This window comes from Oryx dammah, unplaced genomic scaffold (assembly GCF_014754425.2).
Source record: "Oryx dammah isolate SB20612 unplaced genomic scaffold, SCBI_Odam_1.1 HiC_scaffold_10, whole genome shotgun sequence".
In the NCBI taxonomy this organism is placed as follows: domain Eukaryota; kingdom Metazoa; phylum Chordata; class Mammalia; order Artiodactyla; family Bovidae; genus Oryx; species Oryx dammah.
In genome coordinates, this window is record NW_024070194.1 from 43,338,912 (window position 1) to 43,360,158 (window position 21,247).

Below are 21,247 nucleotides of genomic sequence, written 5' to 3' on the forward strand. Positions count from 1 at the left end.
GGGTCCTGGTTCCTTGCTGGCATCCCAGGCTCAGTTTCTCACACCCACGTTGGGGTGGGCACGAGATCTAGAACGTGAAGGTGTCCGTGGGTCCTCCTTGGATTCAGCATTTGCTTCCCTCCTGCTTCCTCTCTAGCTGTGCTTTAAGTCCTTGATGGTTTCCCTGTGTCCCTGAAGCATGGAAATGACAATTAACTTTTGCTCTCCCTGTCCCACACAGGAAAGCCCACCAGAGCCTGTAGCCTTGCACCCCTTCGGGGGGGGTGCTGGTTTCAACACCTTCTCCTTGTGCTCAGAAAGTTTAGATTAAGGAGGGTGTTACTCCCCATACATTACCATCTGCAGGGGGTCCATTGCTCATGTAAGAGACAAATATATCTTATTCACAGCTTCATAAAACCTTCATCTGGCGCCATAAACACAAGTGAAGAATGAACCTGCGCTGCTTCTGTTTTTGTTTATGTTGTTTCTGTCTCTAGCCTCAGAAGGTGGGTTATAATTTGCATGGTTTGTTCTGAGGGTTGTGTAACTTCGTTGCCACCATCTACAAGTTAGTGCCACTTAAAAAGAGGTGGTTTATGAGGATTTGAAGGTAAATACTTATCAAGGTGTAAATAATTGGGAAAGGCTTCCTTCAGAAGAAGTGGAATTATTAAGATGTGTTAAATTGCAGAAGGGCTACTGTGTAAAGATGGTCAATAAATAAGAAATGGATTGAAAAAAAGCATGGAGGTAAGGGAGTTAAGAAGGCAAGAAAGAGGAGCCTGTTAGGGGAGCTACTGCTTGCCCTGTAAGTCAGGGCTGTCTAGACGGTAACCTTTGAGGAAGGAAGCAGTTATTTTTTTCAATGTAGTGAGCTACCAACCACATCACCCTGCTTGGATGAAGCAATGGTGTCAGTCCAGGCTGAGTCTCCTTTAGGCAGCCAGCGGACCATTCCATCTGCCTTTATATTCAGTGGAGGACAGTACCCCTCTGAAGCTGATCTCAGCCACCCTTGCCCGTAGTTTCAAACCTCTGTACCACTTGGAGTTTCTCTTGTTGCTGGTTCACAGTGATGTTTTTCACAACTAATTGAGGTTATGACTCCTTAGTTTTACTCTTCTTCTAAAAACATATTTCATGGGACTTCCCTGGTCCGAGAGGATCTCACATGTGGTGGGGTAACTAAGCCCATGGTCATGAATATTGAAGCCTGAATGCCTAGAGCCAGTGCTCTGCAACAGCAGAAGTCACAGCAATGCAAAGCCCAAGCACTGCAACCAGAGAGTAGCCCACGTGCAGCAACAAAGACCCAGTGCAGCCAAAAAAAAAGAAGTCATCTATCATTGCTGTGTGTTTCAAACGAGCATGTGAAGTTGATGGTGTGGGGCCCCATGCCATGAGTCTCCATTGCTGTCTTGACCAGAAGGTAAATGCTTCACTTGGGCCATCCTGTTTAATCTTTTCAGGAAATTGGAGGTAGATACTGTCTTTTCAGTTTTTTATGGATGGAAGGGGCTTCGTTGTGTCAGGTGACTTGCCCAAGGTTGCATATCTGTCCAGTGGTAGATAGAGGCTGAACCTCTGGTCTCACTTTGGAACCCATTCTTGAACTCAGCGCTGGGCTGCACACCACTTAGGAGTCTCAGTGATCGAGCTGTGCTCCAAGGGCTGTGATACCAGCGTACACCTATTCTTGTGCAGGCCATTCATTCATTAGATATGTTTATCGCATACCTACTATGTGTCAGGCGCCCTTCTAGGTGCTGGAGGTGCAGCAGTGAGATGGATAGAACCCCCTGCCCTTATGGAGCACGTGTTACATTTCGTGGTAAAATGAAGAGCCCCTGGTGAGAACGGGTACGTCAGAGCGCCAGTAACCACCTTCTGAGTCAGAAAATTCTGAATGGCCCTTCTCAGAAGTGACGGTGGCTCCTGAGGTGGCTACCTACATAGGTCAAAAGAGGGTTGATGTGGGACTGTCAGGCACCCGGTGAATGGGTTTCAAGGGCAAATAACTGACTTGACTTTGAGATCCTTCTGGATTCAGCAGTTGAGAGGTTTTTAACCCTTCCTGGAGTTTGTTTTAATCAGGTGTGGGGAGACTCACAGACCTGAGGATGATTGGCATGAAGGCAGAGGTTGTTACAGTACCTGCAGTGCCAGAAGCAGGAGGTGTGGGACGTCAGGTGGGCCCTGGAGAGAAGCTCCAAGGTGACAAGAGCAGGGGAGAGAGGAATGGAGGTGGTTTCTCTGGGAAGGAAAGGGCCAGGCAAGGTCATGAGCAGGCAGAGCAGGTTTAGGGTCAGATAATTTGAATCCTCTCAGCAGGCTGTGGGCCATGGAGGTGGTCCCTGGCTGTCCAGGACCTGGTCCCCAGGTGATTTGGGCAGGAGATTGTGTCCCAGGAATGGAGGTGGCTGCATGCGGATTTGGGCTTGGCTGGTTTGCATATTGAAGGTGCGGTGGCAGGTACTATCCAGGAATCCGCTAACCCTGGGGAGGGTGGTCTCTGCCAGCCCAGCAGGGCCCCAGGCGTCAGAGCATCAGGAATTGAGAAAACTGAGAAGCCTCAGTTGTTAAAGAGATGCGTTTCTAGCTATGTGCCATGCTATACATTATCCTTCCTTTAGTAGAGAGACGGGGTGTTTGGATTGTTTGACGGCAAGGTGTTTCCCCAGCCTCCCACTCCCCAATTAAAATACGCATCTGCAGAAGAGGTTTCATATCAAACTTATATATATTTTGGCCTCAGATGCTACTTATTTATCTGTTTTTCCAATATCACATAGTTAGCAATCACAGATCTACAGGACATTTGATTCCTGGATCCGTTAGTTTTGAATTTATCTGGGTTACCCCAGGAGACTAAATAAACCCTGTGTTTGTCCTCCCCAGAGACCGAATGGGGTCTTTACCTCCTGTGAAGTGTGGTCGGAGCTGGTCTCACACTCGGGATCCCTGGGTCTCCTGTGCAGGCTTCCGTCTGGCTTGGCTGTTGGGGCCACTCTGTGAAACTGCTGTCACCTGCCCTGGGCTTGTCACCTGCTACCGCCCCCCCGCCCCACTGCCTCCCCGCCGCCTCCCCCACCTCCCTGTCCCACCCAGGCCTCTTTCTGCACAGCTTCCCTCCTGCCTCTTAGTTTATAGAGTTCTCTTTTCAGGGCCTGTCCGTTACGCTCCTCTTCATCTGGCCCATTTTTTCAGGCTCTGTTCAGACTCACCCGTTTCTCCTGGCATCTGCAGCTGAAGGTGCCCACTGTCCTCTGTGAGCTCCTAGAATGCACTCCCACTTGTCCCAGCTGGTTGTTCCTAGTTTGCCCTGAAGGCGGCCCTCTCTTAGCTTCCTAACCAGACAGGAAGTTCCTGGGCCGGCCCTGCTGCTCTGAGATAGCATCGTTTGGGGCCCCCCACAGTGCCCCGCACTTGTTAATATTTGTTGTTGGATTAAAGCCTCTTAAATCCTCCATTTATCTCCCATGGGGTCATGTGGTATTTTTATGCTAAAAAAAGTATTTTCTTTCCTCACTTGAAACTCCCTGGACAAAAGAGATAGGAGAAAGCTAGCAGAAAGGCCGGCGAGGTTTGGATCTGGCTTTGGTATAGCGAGCCGCATGGTCTTGACCGAGGCCCTGAGCCTTCCTTTGTCTTGGAGCCTGTGCCTCTGCGGGAGGGGACCAGCTGAGTTCTGGGGGCACCTCAGTTCTACAAGCCGAGGGTCGCACAAAGGTAGCTCTGACCGAAGTCTCCAAACAAGACGTCTTCAAAATAAGAAGTTTGCAGAGAAGTCTTTTTTTAGCCTGAAATTTAGCTTCATGCTTCTATTTAGTTTTAATATTCAATCCGTTTACCTCTAGTTAGTCTTTGAGTCTCTAAACGTCCCTGTTGCTTTCTTCTCTGGAGCAGCCCTGTTCACCAGAACTTTCTGGGATGATGGGACTGTTCCATATGCAGCTAGGCGACCACTGGGCCACTTTGTGCTTGGAATGTGGCTAGCGTGACTGAGCAACGTGAATTTTAATTGCACGTAATTTTATTTGATATCAGTTTTAACGTTAGGTGGCCACACGCTGCTAGTGGCTGCCAGTCGGACCATGAGGCCATGGCGTGTTCCCGCAGAGCCTGGGCGCCTCGTCTGGGAGACTCGTTTCTTCTTCCTCAGGCACCTGCTTAAGTCCTCAGCCTGTGACCCTTCCCTGTCCTCGTGGGGAGGGGACTTCACCACAGGTTTAGGGTTTTGCTGGAAGGAGGCTTTGGCCGAAGGGAACACGCCCCTGCCTCTTGGTTGGGGAAGTGGCCTTCTGCAGATGCAGAGTTGAAAAGTCAGCAGACAATTTCATTCTCCTCTTTTTGTGCTTATGTTAAGATGAAATGAGCATTCTGAGTCAGGGGCTGTCAAACGAGGTCAGACTTCGTCTCTCCCCTCCCGTCCGTCCCCCGATAAAGAAAACAGCTTCCGTGTCCTTCCTCTCGGGGTGCTACCCACTGTCCTCCCCAGCCCTCCGTTGGTAGGGGGTTCTGGTGAGAGAAGCCTGGACCTCAGAGCCAGCGGTGAGCCGCCTGGAGAGCACGGCTGACCTGAGGCTTCTTCGGGGGCCGACAGAAGCGCAGGGTGTTACTGGGGCCCGTAGGTTTTGTTTTTCCTTCGCTAACGAGGATGACTTTGATGTGCACATCGACCTCCTCCTTGGCATCTGTGGGGGTGATGCTGGCTCGAAGGGGACCCGTCCTGGGCAGCCTTGCTGGGCACACTGTAGTCTGGGAGTCGTAATGACCAGCTGGGAGTCCAGGACTCTAGTGGGCTTTCTCTCTCTACTTTAATGGAATTCAGTCTGGGCTCTCTTGTTTTTCAGTGTTCCACGGGAGCTTTTATCGATAGTGGGTTTAGCCTCAAATTTTTTTCCTCAAAATAGGGGGAAAGGACTTTCAGTAGCCTTCCAGATGATATTAAGTCGGCTGGACCAATGCAGAGCCCCAGGCTGTGCGGGAGAAGAGGAGATGATGGGCTGGTTTTCACTCTGTCCAGTTGCTTTCCCTGTGCCGTTTCAGTATTGACTGTATTTACCATACACATGCATTTATTTATATCTTTTCACGCTTAATAGTCCCATTCTACCTCAGATATTAATAATGAAGAAGACTTGCCTGAAGTGAAACTAGAATCATGGCTATAATAGGATTATAAACCATTCTGACATGTTTGCCCCCTCCCCACCTCTCTCCTCCTCCCCCACCATCCTTCTTTTGCTGGATCTGTATATCCTTTATAACTCTTTGAAAATGAAAACCAGTTCGAAGCTCCTGCAGAGGTTCAGGGGAAGTGCTTGCGCTGAATCACGGCCAGGTCTTTGCATTCAGGGCAGGTGATAGGTAGGATTAAGTCACTGGCCTTTGTCTCTTCTGAGCAGAAAACACAGAGCAAGGCCACAGAATTGTATTTTCACAGTTAATGAGTTTCCACAGCCCCTGGTCTCCTCTGCTTTATTTGTCATTATTTATTCCAGACTGTCCACCATACAGCAGTCCTCCTGGGTGGCTTCCCACCCCACACTGAGGGTCTCTCACACTGTTAGTGCTTTATATTTCTTTTTCCTGTAAGGACCACTTTCCTGCTATTGAGTGGAGAACGGATAAGAAGAAATAAAATGAACACAAAAAGCAGATTCTTCTTAATTCCTTGAAATCTAAGTTCTTGTTGAGGATTTCAAATATTTGGATGCTTCTATGGATTTTTGTTTTGTTTTGTTTTTTTCTTAAAAGACTGGTTCCAACTTTGAGTGCAGCTCCTGGGTCACTGCCATAATTCTAAATGACTGATTGCAGTTGAGAAAAGTCAGGATCCCCAGAGAACAGAGCCAACAGAAATTCCTCTCCATCCTTCAACCCGTCCTGAGTTCTAGTCGGCCAGTGGAGTCAATGCCCCAGATTATTATGACCAGGGTACTGGGTCATTGTTATGACACTGGTCTTTATTGTAACACCAGTTACAATGTTATGTATATTCACTTATTTATTTATTTCAGACTTTAAACTTTTTATTTTGTATTGGGGTATAGCTGATTGACAATGTTGTGGTAGTTTCAGGTGAATAGCAAAGGGACTCAGCCATACACATACCTGTGTCCACTCTCCTCTAAACCCACTCCCAGCCAGGCTGGCATATAACATTGAGTTGAGTTCTATGTGCTATACAATAGGTCTTTGGTGGTCATCCATCCTGAATATAGCAGTGTGTGCATGACCTTCCCAAACTCTCCAACCATCCCTTCCCCTCAGCAACCGTAAGGGTATTATGTATATTTAAAATAATCATAGAGATGTAGAATTGACCTGGTTTTCTTCATAGCATTAGTCATGCTTGCCGTTTTTATTAACGCTGGGCCCTTGTTTGGGAGCAACTGCAGGTGGGGACATACGTGTCACAACCACGTGTGATCTGCTCCCCAGCACCACCGAGACTTCCTCAAGCCGCGGTTACAGGGGAGGCTGGGGTCCAGCTGTGCCCTTTCTCCCTGGTCTCAGGTGTCGACTGGGGTGGTGAGTCAGCTCAGTGATCGCTCTGTAGCACTGGGCCCTGCACGAGATGTAGGGGAGATAACGCGACCCGGGGCCGGGTCTTCTGTCTCTGGAGCACGTATCTGCTTCTGATCATGAAACCTTTATGATCTCTGCAGACGGGAAGATGGAAGCAGGGTATAAACATCTAATCGCTTCTAGAATTCTAATTGTGGTTACAATTCAGCAATCTTTTTACATGTTACTAATAATAATTTGAATTAGATGACAGTGCCTGAGTTGAAAGGAGCCATTTTCACTGGACATTTTAACTTCTAAATTTAATACCAAGACTACAGTTTTCCTTATGCCTTGTGACTTCTAGGTGAGAAACTTGGGACTGACCCAACAGGATATACTAAATTACTCAGTTTACCTGGGAGGAAGGGGATACTGAAGCTGTTAGAGAAGCCTGCGGCAGTGTGAAATTACACTCCAGTGGCCCTCTGCCACAGCTGGGGTGCCTTGGCCCCTCTCCTGTGGCATGCACCGTGGCCCTGGGTGGCTGACACCTTCAGGAGTGGGTCCACCGGAGGCAGCACCCACAGATGCTCCTAGGAGCCCCGCAAGGGCAGAAGGTAGAGTCTGCGTCAGGACCACGTATAAGGAAACCTCACACTAAAACTCGAGCACATTGTATTTACTGTTAGAACAGCAGGAGATGCCTAAAGACCCTTTTCTCTCCCTTTAAATTGATTGGAATTCATAGGTGAGCACAGTTTGGACAAGTTGGTTTCTTCATGTGTAGGTTTAGCAGACGGTTGTACGTGTGTTTGCTGTCCTACGATGATCGGTTTTCTGTGGCGTGTTTTGCTTGGATGCAGGGTGGTGGCTGCCACAGTGACACCCAGCGTGTGAGATGCTCACCATGCGGGACAGGTTGAAAAGCCTGCTGGCATCAGCTGCTCCTGCAGACCTGGTGTTCCCTGGGTGAACTTGGCAGAGAAGCTCACTGTGAGCTAACTGCGGGTCTGCAATGCGTTTAAATCCTTGTAGGTTCTAGAGGTACAGGAACCCCGTGTTAGCAACTCCTGGGGGAGTGGTTATTTCTCTGCCTGGAAACTCTCTGGATGTAAAAAAATTTTTTTCTTCTTGTTCTGTGAAAAATGGCACAGAAAAAACAAATAGCTGGTTGTGTTGGTATCAAACTTGAAGAGATCTGAAAAATGCAGTTTGTAGCCAGGAAATAGAAGCTTGAATTGAAGAAGAGGTGGCAGGTTTGGTTGTGACTGAGGTTTCCTGCGTCAGAACCTCGGGTGTAATGAAGACTCCTCTTGGGGGTGTTCCAGCCAGTGGGTTACTCAGAGCAAAACCACATCTTGTAGGTCGATTATGTGCTACTATGCCACTTTCTGTATTTCTTGCTGTCGTCTTTGTGTGTTTGGAAACCAGTTCTGAGTGACTTGGTCTTTGGTAGAGGAATTTAACTTATTTATATTTATTATTTTTGTGTGTGATAATTAGCATTAACATTTTTTTCATCTACTTTTGTTTTTTGGGGGAGGGTTACTGACTCTTCATGCTTTGGGATTTGGGAGATATACTTTGGATTTTCTATCATTTCTGTCATTGTCTTTAAAAATTGCTATTTGAACCTTTTCTCTTTTTATTATCCCTGGTGGCTCAGACGGTAAGGAATCTGTCTGAGGTGCAAGAGGCCCAGGTTTGATCCCTGGATCAGGAAGATCCCCTGGAGGAGGGCCTGGCAACCCACTCCACTATTCTTACCTGAATAATCCCATGGAGAGGAGCCTGGTGGATTACAGTCCATGGGGTCACAGAGTCGGACACAACTGGGCGACTGACATGACTGACAACTGATTGAGAATAAAGCAGTGTTTGGTGTTACTTTTACTTTACCCCCATATATCTTTTGTCCATCTTGCTTTTTAGCCATTTTAAGTATTTTATGTCCAGATTATTTTATTGTAATATTTTTAGCATTTATTTCTCTTATGTTAATGGTTTTGAGGATTTGCTCTATTTTTATGCCCGTATTAATTCCAGTTCTATAAATACAGATTGTTGTTGATGGTGTTTATGCACCTGCACCCTTGTTTTTGGATTATTTAAAACTAATCTCTGTATTTGCTGGAATATGAATCATTTAGTATGTTGAGGAGGTGAGGTATGTGGCTGAAAAATTCCCAGCTCTAGAATACCTTTTTTTAAAAACAACAACAAAAACTTCAGACAAATATGGCTGGCTTTATGCTTTTCAAATAATCTTTTTTTCTCAATACTCTGAATTTTGTTTGCTTTGCAAAAGAGCTGTATTGTACTCTCTCTCTCTCTCTCTCTCTCTCTCTGTGTGTGTGTGTGTGTATGAGTGCTAAGTCAATTCAGTCATGTTTGACTCTTTGCAACCCCATAGACTGTAGCCTGCCAAGCTCCTCTGTCCATGGGATTCTCCAGGCCAGAATACGGGAGTGGGTTGCCGAGCCCTCTCCCAGGGGATCTTCCTGATCCAGGGATCAAACCCGCATCCCTTACGTCTTCTCCACTGATGGCGGGCTCTTTACCACTGTTGCCACCTACTCTAGTCATCTGTGTTGCATGCCAGATTCGTGTGCAAGACCTGGCTTGCTGTGGGACATCTGTCCTCCTGTATGCCTGTGTCCTGCTGTGAGCAGCTGACCATGCTGCCTTCTGGAGCTTAATGTTGCAGAAAGACCGAGGTCAACCTGAGTTTTGTTCCTTTGTGGATAATCATTTGTTCTCAGATTTTCTGTAGGACTTTTAATTACATGTTGAATCTGCAGCTTTGAATGTGCTACGTCTGGACCCTTATCTCTCTGTTCAGCTTGCTTAGTGCTAGGGAGGCCTCGGGATGCACGAGGTTATGTGGGAAGCTCTGTGGTGACTCCAGGTTCATGCTTTCTGGGTTTTCATCTCCATGCGATATTTTCTGATTTCAAACATTACTTGTGCATCTACTGTTTTTATTTATGTAGATCTTAAAAAAGACTCAGTGTCCTCGTGGGTCTCTTAAGACTGTGAGTGAAAACTGGTTTAAAAAGTACCCTATTCTTTCAGCAAATCTATTTCAGAAGGAAGAATCCATTTCTCTTGAGGATGGTCCCTCCTTTGCTGCATATTCTATGGATATCCTGCTTCCTCAGGAGGGGGCCGCAACCCCTACACCTCTTCACACATTCCTCTGTGCTTTAAGCAGTAATTCCTCTGAGTGTTTTGCTCGTAGATGGGATCCTTTACCCTTTCTGAGTTTTCATTGCTTAAAGAGATTTTCCCACATTTTTATATTGATTAATTTCTAAAATACAGGAGGGAGAAATCAGATCCCCTCCTCTTTTTTTAATGCATTCCCTATTTCCTTTAGATGTTTTTGCCTTGTATTTTAAGTGTTTGGCAATATTTTTTTCTTTTTCTCATTAGCCAAAAAAAGTATTGCCTTTTGAGTGATAATCTAATCAAGCATTAAGATTTACTATAAAACTGGGCAGGGGCTTTCCAGGCAGCCCTAGTGGTAAAGAACCTGACTGCCAATGCAGGAGATGTAAGAGAAATGGGTTCTATTCCTGGGTCAGGAAGATCCCCTGGAGGAGGGCACAGCAACCCACTCCAGTATTGTTGCCTGGAGAATCCCATGGACAGAGGAACCTGGAGGGCTACAGTCCATGGGGTCGTACAGAGTGGGACACGACTGAAGTGACCTAGCATGCATGCACACACATAATGTTGGGAAAGCCAGTTCTATCCTCTTTGTCAAACACCTGCTGTCAGGGTTCTGAGTTTCTGCGATGTCTGAGTATGAGCACCTACTTAAACTTGGGCATTTCTTTGTATCTGTTTTATGTGCATGCTAAGTCGCTCATAGGGGTCCCTAAGATGGCTCATAGGAGGTCTTCTCTCTAGGAACGCAGCAGCTGCTGGAGGAGCGGCCGGTGCCTGTCGTGTTGGGGAGGAATGGGGTGGAGGGGTGGTTGAGATGAGCCCTTCTCAAGAGGTGATGTTTGAGTTGGGTCTTAAGACTGAAAAGGCTGTAAGAAGACAGAGCTGTGCTTTCCTGGCTCAGTTAACAGCAGGGCGAGTGACTAGCTAGAAGGGTACATGGATAAGAAGAAAAGCATGACTTTTTAAACTCAAAATGTAGGTACCTTATTTTTAAGATTCTGTTGTTCCTGATTTTAGCTCCATTTCTCTTACATTTCAAAGTCCCAAATGTTGATAAAATTCGATGAGACTGTTTTGTCCGCACTGGATAGTCATTTTTAGTGAGAGATGAGCGACCAGGCCCTGGGTGGTTGAAGAACACGGCACTGTCTCCATAGGTCACCCTGGGACTGTCCAGGCCATCTGGCTCCTGCCCACGGGGTCCTGTTGAGACCAAAGCACGTGTGGCGTTCACAGGATATGTCCTATAAAGCCACCTGTCCTGTCTCATCCTAAGTTTTCTGCAAAAGGCCAAGTGACTAAATAAGACTTCTGTTCCTCACACTGAACTTTGTGATTTCTGGTCAGTGTTTTCTTCACTTTGCACCCTGGGCCTCGCGGCTGGTTTCAGGGAGAGTTGCTCCCATGTTCTGTTTGTGTGCACAGAGCAGGTTTAACTGGTCATTGTTAACCAGTTAACTGGTCACGTTATTGCATCAGTGAGTATGTGATATTTCCTCCTTCTTCACTGACCTCCTTTTCTAAGTGGAATCAAAATCAGGTGTGAATCTACTGGGCTACATTGCAATCATCTAGGAATGATTTAAAAGAAAAAAAAAAAAGTTTCCCATACAAATTAAATGAAGATCAGCAGTTTTAAAGTACATGATAGCATCTTGTATAAACTGCAGCTTCCATTTCACATTATTCCTAGTCATGCAGTAGGTTCTGAAGAAAAAAGGGCTATGGATAATCACTTAAAAGAATGACAGATTCCCCGAGGTGCCGATCAGTAGTAAGACCTAATTTCTATTTCGAGTGTGCTGTGTTGGATTACCATACAGATGCAGCTGAGCACCAAGCATTAACTACAGCCATGTGCCTTTCAGAAAAGTAATATTTATTCACGCTGTGTGGCTTTCCTGCATTTTTTAAAATTTTACTCTCCAGTGAAACTGAAAACAAGATGTCAATAGCTTCTGTAGCATCCACAGTCGTGTAGCTTAGAATATTGGCCGCAGCAATGCCATGTTGTATTGGCCTCCACAGAGGTAGGCTTCATCTGGGGCTTTCTGAGGGACAGGCTTAGCATTTAGGCACAGACAGTTGTGTGGGGCTTTGTTTTTATTGACCTTGTAGGCTTCAATGCATAAACAATGACTCTTGCTATATATTTGAGTGCAAAAAGCCTCTCTGTGGGTGATTTCAGCTTTGAGTTGTGTAATATTATGTCTGTTTGGGAATGTTCTTAGTAGCGCAGATATTTGGCATGGTATTTCTTATCCAAACGTTACTGAGTTGATTTTTGAGTATCTTTAAAGTCCGTCTGAAATCTGAAAACTTTTATCTGGAAGTGGTAATGTTGTCAGGCCTGACCTCGGAACAAGTTGGAGGCTACTTGTGGCCCACCAACAGCATCCTGGCACTCCTCGCCCACCGTTTTGCTGTAGTCTCTTTCTTTATATTTTGATGTATGGCAGAAGCCAACACAATATTGAAAGCAATTATCCTCTAATTAAAATTTAAAAACATAAAGGGGAAAAAATAAAGTTAAGAGCAGCAACAAAAAAAAGACATTTTTTTCTTTGTTGCCTACTAAGAAAGGAAACCTAAATCAAGAAGAGCCATCTATCTGTATTTTGAAGGGTTGAAAAGCACAATTCAGTACCAGATGGTTTCCCAACGACAGGGAAGATCTGAGGAGCCCGTGGGCATGCCAGGCATTCGTCTTGTCTGAGATAAGCTCTACCCTGACTCTTGAGACTAATTTTCTCTGCATCTGCTGTATGAAATTTTTAGATTAAGTGGCAAGATGGGACCAGAAGAGAATCCTGGAGGGACTTCCCTGGTGGCCCAGTGGCTAAGTCTCTGCATTCCCAGTGAAAGGAGCACGGGTTTGATCCCTGGTCAGGAATGTAGGTGGGATGCCAAATCCCCTTGGAGGAGAAAGCCTGACCCAAGAGGATACCCAGTTGCTGCTGTTCCCTCAGCTGGGGAGAGAGAACTAGATGGAAGGAGGAGACGATGCTGGGCTCCCCTCCCTGTGAGGCCTCAGGCAGCTGATGAGAAACAAAGCCAGCAGAACTAGTAGGGTCATTTCTGTTAGGACTTCAGCCTCTCTATACAATGAGAATATTCTGAGTAGTCACTAGAAGATGGCTGTAGCAGACAAACACACAGCTCACGTCCCCTCCAGCCTGGCTGCAAGGCTGCCGTCCTCAGCTTCCAGCCACCACCACACTCTTCCCATCATGTCCCCAGCCAGTGACCCACTGAGGCTGCAGTGTGGGGGCCTGGCCGTCCTCAGGCACACGGGCTTCTCCAACAGGCTATCTGCTCCCGGACTCCTGTGGGGCCATACACTCTGAGTCGGGGTCTGGGGCTCCTCTGTTTCCTCATTTCTCCTTCACAGAGGCTGCTGCTGCTGCTGCTGCTGCTAAGTCACTTCAGTCGTGGCCGACTCTGTGTGACCCCATAGACGGCAGCCCACCAGGCTCCCCCATCCCTGGGATTCTCCAGGCAAGAACACTGGAGTGGGTTGCCATTTCTGTCTCCAATGCATGAAAGTGAAAAGTGAAAGGGAAGTCGCCCAGTTGTGTCCGACTCTTCACGACCCCATGGACTGCAGCCTACCAGCCTCCTCCGTCCATGGGATTTTCCAGGCCCCAGGAAACGACTGGCACTCTTAACTGCACACAGGATCTGTTCCCCAGAGAACTCAGCCTACAAGGATCACTATTCATTTGTTATCAAACATATTGAACCTAGCCTCTGTAGATGGAGTAGGAAGTGGCAGCCCATTCCAGTGTTCTTGCCTGGAGAATTCCATGGACAGAGGAACCTGGCAGGCTATGGTCATGGGGTTGCAAAAAGTCAGACATGACTGAGCACACATCCACACACACTGCAGTAAATTTTTTAGTAAAAGAGAAAGTATGAGTTAAAGAATCACAAAAGGTAACAGCACTATTTATAGTTGCCAATGTATGGAAGCAACCTAAATGTCCACTGACAGATGGTGGGTAAAGAAGGTGTATATATATACACACACACATACCCTCCTATCAAACACAGTGGAATACTACTCAGCCATAAAAAGAATGAAATACTGCTATTTGCAGCAACATGGATGAACTTGGGGAACATTATGCTAAGTGAAATAAGTCAGACAAGGCACATACTGTGTGACATCACTTATATGTGAAATCTGAAAAATGTAATAAGCTAGTGAATGAAAAAAGAAGCAGACTCATAGATATATTGAACAAATTAGTGGTTACCAGTGGGGCAAGGGAAGAGGGGAGGTTGCAATATGGGAGTTGAGGTTGGGGGGGAAGAGTTATTATGGGATTATATGAAATCCTGTGTGTGAAACTTTTGAAAATTGTGAGGTACTATAGAATTTAAAGAATCTTTCATTTAATAAAAATTAAATCAGAATCAGAAGAAGTAAAGGTTCTTTGTTATATCTACCAGGGATGGTGGGAGGAGAGAGGGTCATAACTACTATCCTAAAACTAATTTTTAGCTCTTAATTTCAAGAAATCCTTGCCACCAGTTTCATTTCCTTATTCCACAGAGTAAGGTCTCATCCTCTTTGTTCATCTTTCTTCCCAGTTCTGTTTCTTGTCTGGAGACAGGTGATGATTTTAATGGAAATGGGAAGTGGAAGGTGAAAAAGAGAAAACCTAGAGAATCTGGCATTTGACAGGTTACTTTTGTTCTGTTTAAGCAATGGCTGTGATATAATTACAGTGATCCCTTCAGTTATTTTTTCCCCTTTTCTTTCTTTTAGGGAGAATTAAATTTGGGGTAGTAATCTCTTTAAAACATTCAGGGAAGGAAGCTTGCTTGGGGCAAGTGAAAGAGACTGTTTCATAGGGGTCCAAGATAAAGTGAAATTTATGCTATTACAAAGTTTTTTTTTCTTTTCTGAAATGCATCTGTATAGAGATGTTGCATGCTTACCTGCTCACTCATGTCTGACTCTTTGCAACCCCATGGACTGTGGCCTGCCAGGCTCCTCTGTCCAAGGCATTTCCCAGGCAAGAATATTGGAGCAGGTTGCCATTTCCTTCTCCAGGGGATCTTTCTGACCCAGAGATCCAACTGACGTCACTTGCATCTCCTGCATCACAGGTGGATTCTTTACCACTTGAGTTATCAGGGAAACCCTCTATATAGAGATATATAGATCTATAGCATGTACTATGGGCTGTTATGAAAATGTATAACTTCATTCATTTGTTTATTTTTTCTTTGCATCTTATTAATTTTTGTGTTTTTTTTAATAGAAAATATTGCAGTTTCTACCTGAACGAATTTTCTTTCGATGGCATTACCAGAGTATAGGTAAGAACAATTACAAAAAATTTTAATTAATGTATATTTCTTCTAGTAAAATCGCCAATAAGCGATTGTGGATTTGTAATTCTACATATATATATATGTAGCATATTTTTTACACCTCTCTATACCTCTTGCCCACCATAATGAAGACCTGGCACAGCCAAAAATAAATAAATATTTAAAAAAATACACTTTGGGCTTTAAAGGTGTAGGCTCAATCAGTGAGTGTTCACACATGCCCAAAATTCGTGCAGGGATTTTATATATGAGTCGTTGAATCTAGTTTGTTCAACTAAATTTTTCTTGTAGATAGTATAAAAACCAAGTGCATAACTAAACTGCAAATTGGCTGATGACTTTTTAAGAGTATCCCTGTGTTGGTCATGCCCCCGGGCTACCCAGTGGCCTCACATTTGCCTGGGAGTGGGAACACACCCTCTGAGGCTCATCTCTCATAGTTTCTATGGCTCACTCCTCAGGAGTCTGAGTCTGACAAGCCTTCCTGGTTCCCCCAACCCCAGTCAGGCCACCCCAGAGCCCATTCTTCCCAAGGGATCAGGGGCTCCCTGTGTACTTCACACCAGGACCCTCTCAGGGTACATCGTGGCCAGGCTGAGCCAACTCTGGGGACCTGTGTGTGGCCTGCCCGCCAAGGGCTAGCTGGGCCTGATGCCATGTCAGCTCACGCGGTGCCCTCCCAGAGTCTTTCACCCATCACCCCTCTGCTCTCTGGAAGCCCTCTTCTTGGGTTAAGGAACAGCCCTGCAGTCTCCTAGACTGCTGAAACCCAGGTTTTCTCTGACTATTCTCTGTCTCCCTCAGAGGATGGGGATGAGATCGTGGCCTTTTTTTTTTTTCCTGCAAGTCCAAGTCCAGACCTCATCCATCACCCCCTCTACGGAAACCTCTGTCTCTTGACGATGCTACATTGTCCCTCCTTGTTGCTGGTGTGTCCTCTCATCTTTTGCCCACTTGCTTTCTTTTTAAATGGCTTCACTCTCTCCCAGTCCTTTTCCTTCCTGGTAAGTTACCCATCAGCCCCTTGACTCCTTCACCCTCCGTGGCTTCCTGATTCTCTTCCGAACCTTGTCATGACACACATCTCTGTCTAACCACAACCTCCGTCCCGCTGATCTGTCATTCAACCATTTCCAGGCTACCTGCTGGGTTTTTTTTTTAACTTTTTTAAAGAAAAACTTTTTTTGGACTATCATTGACATACAACAAATTGTATATGCTTAATATATATTATTTGATAAGTTTAATCACAGGTCCACACCTGTGCAGCCATGGATACCATCACAATGATGAACATAGCCATCACTCCCAAGAATTTCCTCCTGACCCCTCCCACCCTTCTCCGGCTCACCCGTTAGTCCCTTGATCTGCAAACACCAATCTGCTTTTTGGCCCTTTAGCTTGATTTTTTAGAGTCTTATGGAAATGGAATCATGGAGTATATTCCCGTTTTGTTTGGCTTCCTTCACTCAATATAATTATTTTGAGATTCATCTGTGTTGGTGCAGATATTAATAGTTCATTCCTTTTTAACTTCTGAGTTGTACTGTATTCCATTGCATGGAGATACCATAGTTTATCATTTGATGATGGGCCTTTGGATTGTTTCTATTAATAGTATTTGGCTACAAATAAAGCTACTGTAAACATTTGCATGCACGTCTTTGTGTGGACACGTGTTTTCCAATCTTTGAGAATGAAGTGGCTGCATCATATAAAGACATATGTTTAACAAAGTGTTTGTACCATTTTACATTCCTGCTAGCAGTGTGAGAGTTCCGGTTACACCACATTCTCATCAGCACTTCGTATGATCTGAGTTTTAATTTTAGTGGTAGTGGTATCTCATTGTGGTTGTAATTTGCATTTCTCTAGTGACTACATGATCTTTAGCGTCTTTTCATGTGCTCTTTGCCACCTGTATGTCTTGGTGAAGTGTATGTATGAATCTGTTGCCAAATTGTTTATTCATCCGAATACTGAATTCTAAGAGCTCTTCACATATTTTGGTTATAAGTGTTTTAATCAAACATATGATTTGGAAATATTTTCTTCCCATCTCTGGTTTGTCTTTTCAGTCATAATAGTTTACTTCAGGGAGTAGATGTTATTAATTTTGATGAAGTCCAGGGTATCAGTCTTACTTTTATGAATTTTGCTTTTGGTGTCTTGTCTGATGAATCTTTGCCTAACCCAAGATCGCAAAAGATCTGTGTTTTCTCCTAGAGGTTGTGTAGTTGTATGTTTCACATTTAGGTCCTTGATTCATTCTGAGAAAATTGTTAATGTCAGTTTCCTCCAGTGGACTGCTGCTCCCCTGTTCTTAGATGTTTCAGTGCCAGAAGGTCCTGTGCCTTTGCTCCACTGTCACTTTTAGCAGAGCTTGTGCACTACCCTCTTGGCATTGCTCTTATCGCTGCTCTGGTGTCATACTGCCATTGCTTATTCATTGATTTGAGGCATGATGTGCACACACACAGGGAGGTGTTTTTTTTTTTTTTAATTAAAAATAAAGAATTTTATAATGTCAATGTTAGATTCCAAATGTCTTTGTTTTCTTTTAAATATCTTTTTAAGACCTTTAAAGGATGGCCACTTCATTGGAAGAGATTTTGAAGCATTGAAAGTCTTGCAGTTGAAAATGAGATAAGCCAAGAAGTAGATTTTTGAAAGCAGTGATTACTTTGCTTCCATTAAAGTCAGGAAAGTAAAATTACAATACATTCTGTGTGATAAACATTTAAGCTAACGTGAGTTTTAATACTTGTTCATCTTTCAGTATTGAGCTTTCTAATTTTTAAGTATTTTTCAACTACTTTAGTGTACTTATTTGTTGTTTTTATACGTGAGTCAATTTAGTGGAAATCATTAGGGTTGAAAAGACACATACAATGATGGGGTTGGGGATAATTATAGTTTCAATGAGGAGTTTAAACATCCAAATAGGAATGATATGTAGACAGAAACTTTTTGAAGTTAGAATGAAATGGATTTCGTAATGGTAAAGTAAAAGTAGAAATATCTCTGTGAACCTAGGGTCTTTAAGAAATACCTAATGTGGGAACTTCCCTGGTAGTCCATTGGCTGAGACTCTGAACTCCCACTGCAGGGGACCCAGGTTCAATCCCTGGTCAGGGAACTAGGTCCCACAAGCTGCAACTAAGACTTCTAATGATTCAACTATAGTTCCTGCATGCCACAGCTAAGACCTGGTGCAGCCAAATAAATAAAAAATAAAGAAGTACCTAATGTGGCCAGGGAAGGATCTCAGATCCTCTTCCCCAGTTCTCATGTTGAAACCCACTGATATGTGCCTGCACTGCACACATTTTTATTTATAATATTCTTATTTAAAAAGTGTTCTGAGAGTTTCTGACTACAACAGGATGGAATAGATCAAATATATATTAGTTTTCTTTTGGGCTATAACAAATTAACAGGATCATTTTAAAAAGCAGGGGACTATTGACAGATAACGAGCAGAGATTCCCTGTGTCTGTTTGTAAAGTCTGTCCTTTTTATATGTATTTACTCCTCCCTGTGCAGGGAAGAGTGGATACAGGAAATTATGGGTAGGTTGAAAGTTTAAAATAAAAACGCTGGGCTCATTTCAAGATGGGGAAGGACTGACAATCCCCAGTGGTCACACACAGTGACTAGAGAAAGTGTTTCCGAGGATGTGTTGTAAGACGGTGGATTTTTCAGATGTCTTGGAATAGAGCTGTCTGTGCAGACTTTATCCCCAGTCTCCTGGGAGGTGAGGTGTCTGCTGGACCTGCCAGGCATCACCAGGTCCCCCAAGGCATCATGAAGCAAAAACTAAACTGGGGCAGAATGGACTTTGTCCAAGAATGGATGAACAGGGAGCTGAGGGATGAGGACCAGTTGGCGGGTGAGTGTGGGAGAGAGAGTCCTGTGAGCATAGGCACTTGAGCCTCAGCTCTAAGAGCCCCACCCAGGCAGTGCTGACTGTGGACCCCAAATCACTGGACATGCTTTGGTGATAGGAGTAGAGGGAAGCAGGCACTTCCTCATTTAATCACAAACCATTGGTAATCTAGTGCTGCAGCCTAGTCACGATAGTGGTGAGTTTCCTCTGAGTGCAGCGCTAGGTGTTAACAGCAGTCATACAAAGTTCCTTCAGAAAACTAGTAATTTCCTTCTGGCTAATGAATTCCTAAAGTGCATGCATTTAGCTGATATTTGTGTATCTGTCCACATAGACGGGGCTTCCCAGGTGGTGCTAGTGATGAAAAACTCACCTGCCAATGCAGGAGATGTAAGGGACGCAGGTTCGATCCCTGGGTCGGGAAGATCTCCCGGAGAACGGCATGGCAACCGACTCCGGTATTCTCGCCTGGAGAATCTTGTGGAGGGGGGAGCCTGGCGGGCTACAATCCATGGGGTTGCAAAGAGTCGGATACGACCAAAGTGACTTAGCGCACATGCGTGTCCACATAGATACAGCCTGCAGCAATTGTCAAGGCACTGACTCTGTTTCTTTGAACTACGTTGGTGTTGGAAAGTGATACCCAGTTTTAAAATATGGGGTGGGAGGTGGGAGGGGGGTTCATGTTTGGGAACTCATGTACACCTGTGGCAGATTCATGTCAATGTATGGCAAAACCAATACAGTATTGTAAAGTAAAATAAAGTAAAAATAAAAATTTAAATAAAAAAGAAAAAAAAATATTGCACAAAACTCTCCATCAGGAAATCTAAATAGTATTTTTTTCTCAAAAAATTGGAAGAAAAGATTAAGACTTCCAGTATATTCTCATTTTAAAAGATTATATCCTTTTTGAGGTTGAGACCTCATTTAGGGGCCACATGTGATACTGAGGTGGGGTTGCCAAGCCGTCTCCATGCTAAAGGCATGGATACATCGAGAGAGTCACAGGTACATGTCTCCATCCTCCTGAGGGAGCCTTCTGGCCCCGTAGGCTGTGCTCCGTGGTTTTGCTCTTGGCTGAAGTAGTTCTGACCAAACTTTTGAGTCCCTCTCCTTGACAGTGACCCAAGGGCTCTGCAAGGTGATTTATTGATGGACTGAAGCCATAAATGTGGCTGCCATTGCAAGCAGAGCGGCAGGCTGTCCTGAATATTCGTAAAACGTTCTTGTAAAAATGTTTTGTGAGCGGTAGTTTTATATTATGTTTTCCTTTAGAGATTTAAAAAAGTCATTCATTTTGTGCCTGACAGAGACATTTTCGCATAATCAATCCACTGTGGGCATTTAGGTTACCTTACTATCAATCATTTTGACTCTTTTAAAAGAATTTAGAGAAGTTCATACTTAAAATGCTTTTATCCTGAAAACATCTCTCCTTCTGTGACATTGCTTTGCTTCTGAAGGTCAGCCTTCTTCCTTTTATGTTTGAAAAATGGTATAAGCACATTTTTTCTTTCTAAAACTAAAAATAGATCTTTAAAAAATAGATCTTAAATATGCATTCATGTATTCCATTTCTAATTCATTGTTTTAAACTTTCAGGCTCAACTTTAAAGAAGCTTCTACACACTGGAAATTCTATTAAGGTATTTATTTTAGATGCAAATATAATGGCTTTTTTTGTTACTTTTAAACTGATTCATACCATAAAGTGACAGCATTAGGCCATTAAAAAAAATTCTTTAAAATCCATTTAACTTAGTTTTAGTTTTTTATTGAGAAATGATATGACAAATATTGTTGGAGTTTTTGTTCTTACATCATAATTTACTGTGATAGACATTTTCAGCCTTAAAAGGTGGCTTGGGACTGGGAGTTTGGGATCCTGCATTCTGATTTTGATTCTGCTATTCAGCTGAGGTGCTGACTGCTTCAGCTTCTTCACTGGAAAGAGAAGGGGTTGAACCAGGTCCTGCCTAAGCCTCAGAGCTAATGTTTCTGATTCTGTACACCCCAGTAATCTTGTTAAAAACTATAGTTCTCTCAGAATCATTTTTTGCTATTTTTGAGAATGCTGTGGAGAAAAAGGGCAGCAGAACCTTACCCTTGAATGTTTATTATTATTTTTTTTTTGCAGCAGATTGATCTTATAATTTAGGTTAAAATTGGCTTATTTTAAATGACTGTGCCTTTTAAAATGACAGTATACTGTTTAATACCAGAATAATACTTATGACCCTGAAACATAAGTAGCAAGAGAAACCAGGATGTATATTTTATGGAAGATAATTCACTCATAGCTATTTAATTTATGTGTGTGCCTTTAATAAGCTAATA

General features: G+C 44.1%; 1 protein-coding gene across 3 annotated transcripts in view; it reads left to right on the forward strand.

Annotated features, from left to right (window-relative positions):
• The window catches only part of RALGAPA2 (Ral GTPase activating protein catalytic subunit alpha 2), a 273,021-nt gene that overhangs the window by 29,863 nt on the left and 221,911 nt on the right, over nucleotides 1-21,247 (forward strand). For all 3 annotated transcript variants that reach the window (XR_005722352.1, XR_005722353.1, XM_040247960.1), the window contains exons 4-5: nucleotides 14,946-15,003; nucleotides 20,513-20,556. Coding sequence is in view for 1 of the 3 variants with exons in the window: in XM_040247960.1 (XP_040103894.1) it covers nucleotides 14,946-15,003; nucleotides 20,513-20,556 (102 nt within the window). In the remaining 2 variants the exon portion in view is untranslated. The remainder of the gene's footprint in view (nucleotides 1-14,945; nucleotides 15,004-20,512; nucleotides 20,557-21,247) is intronic.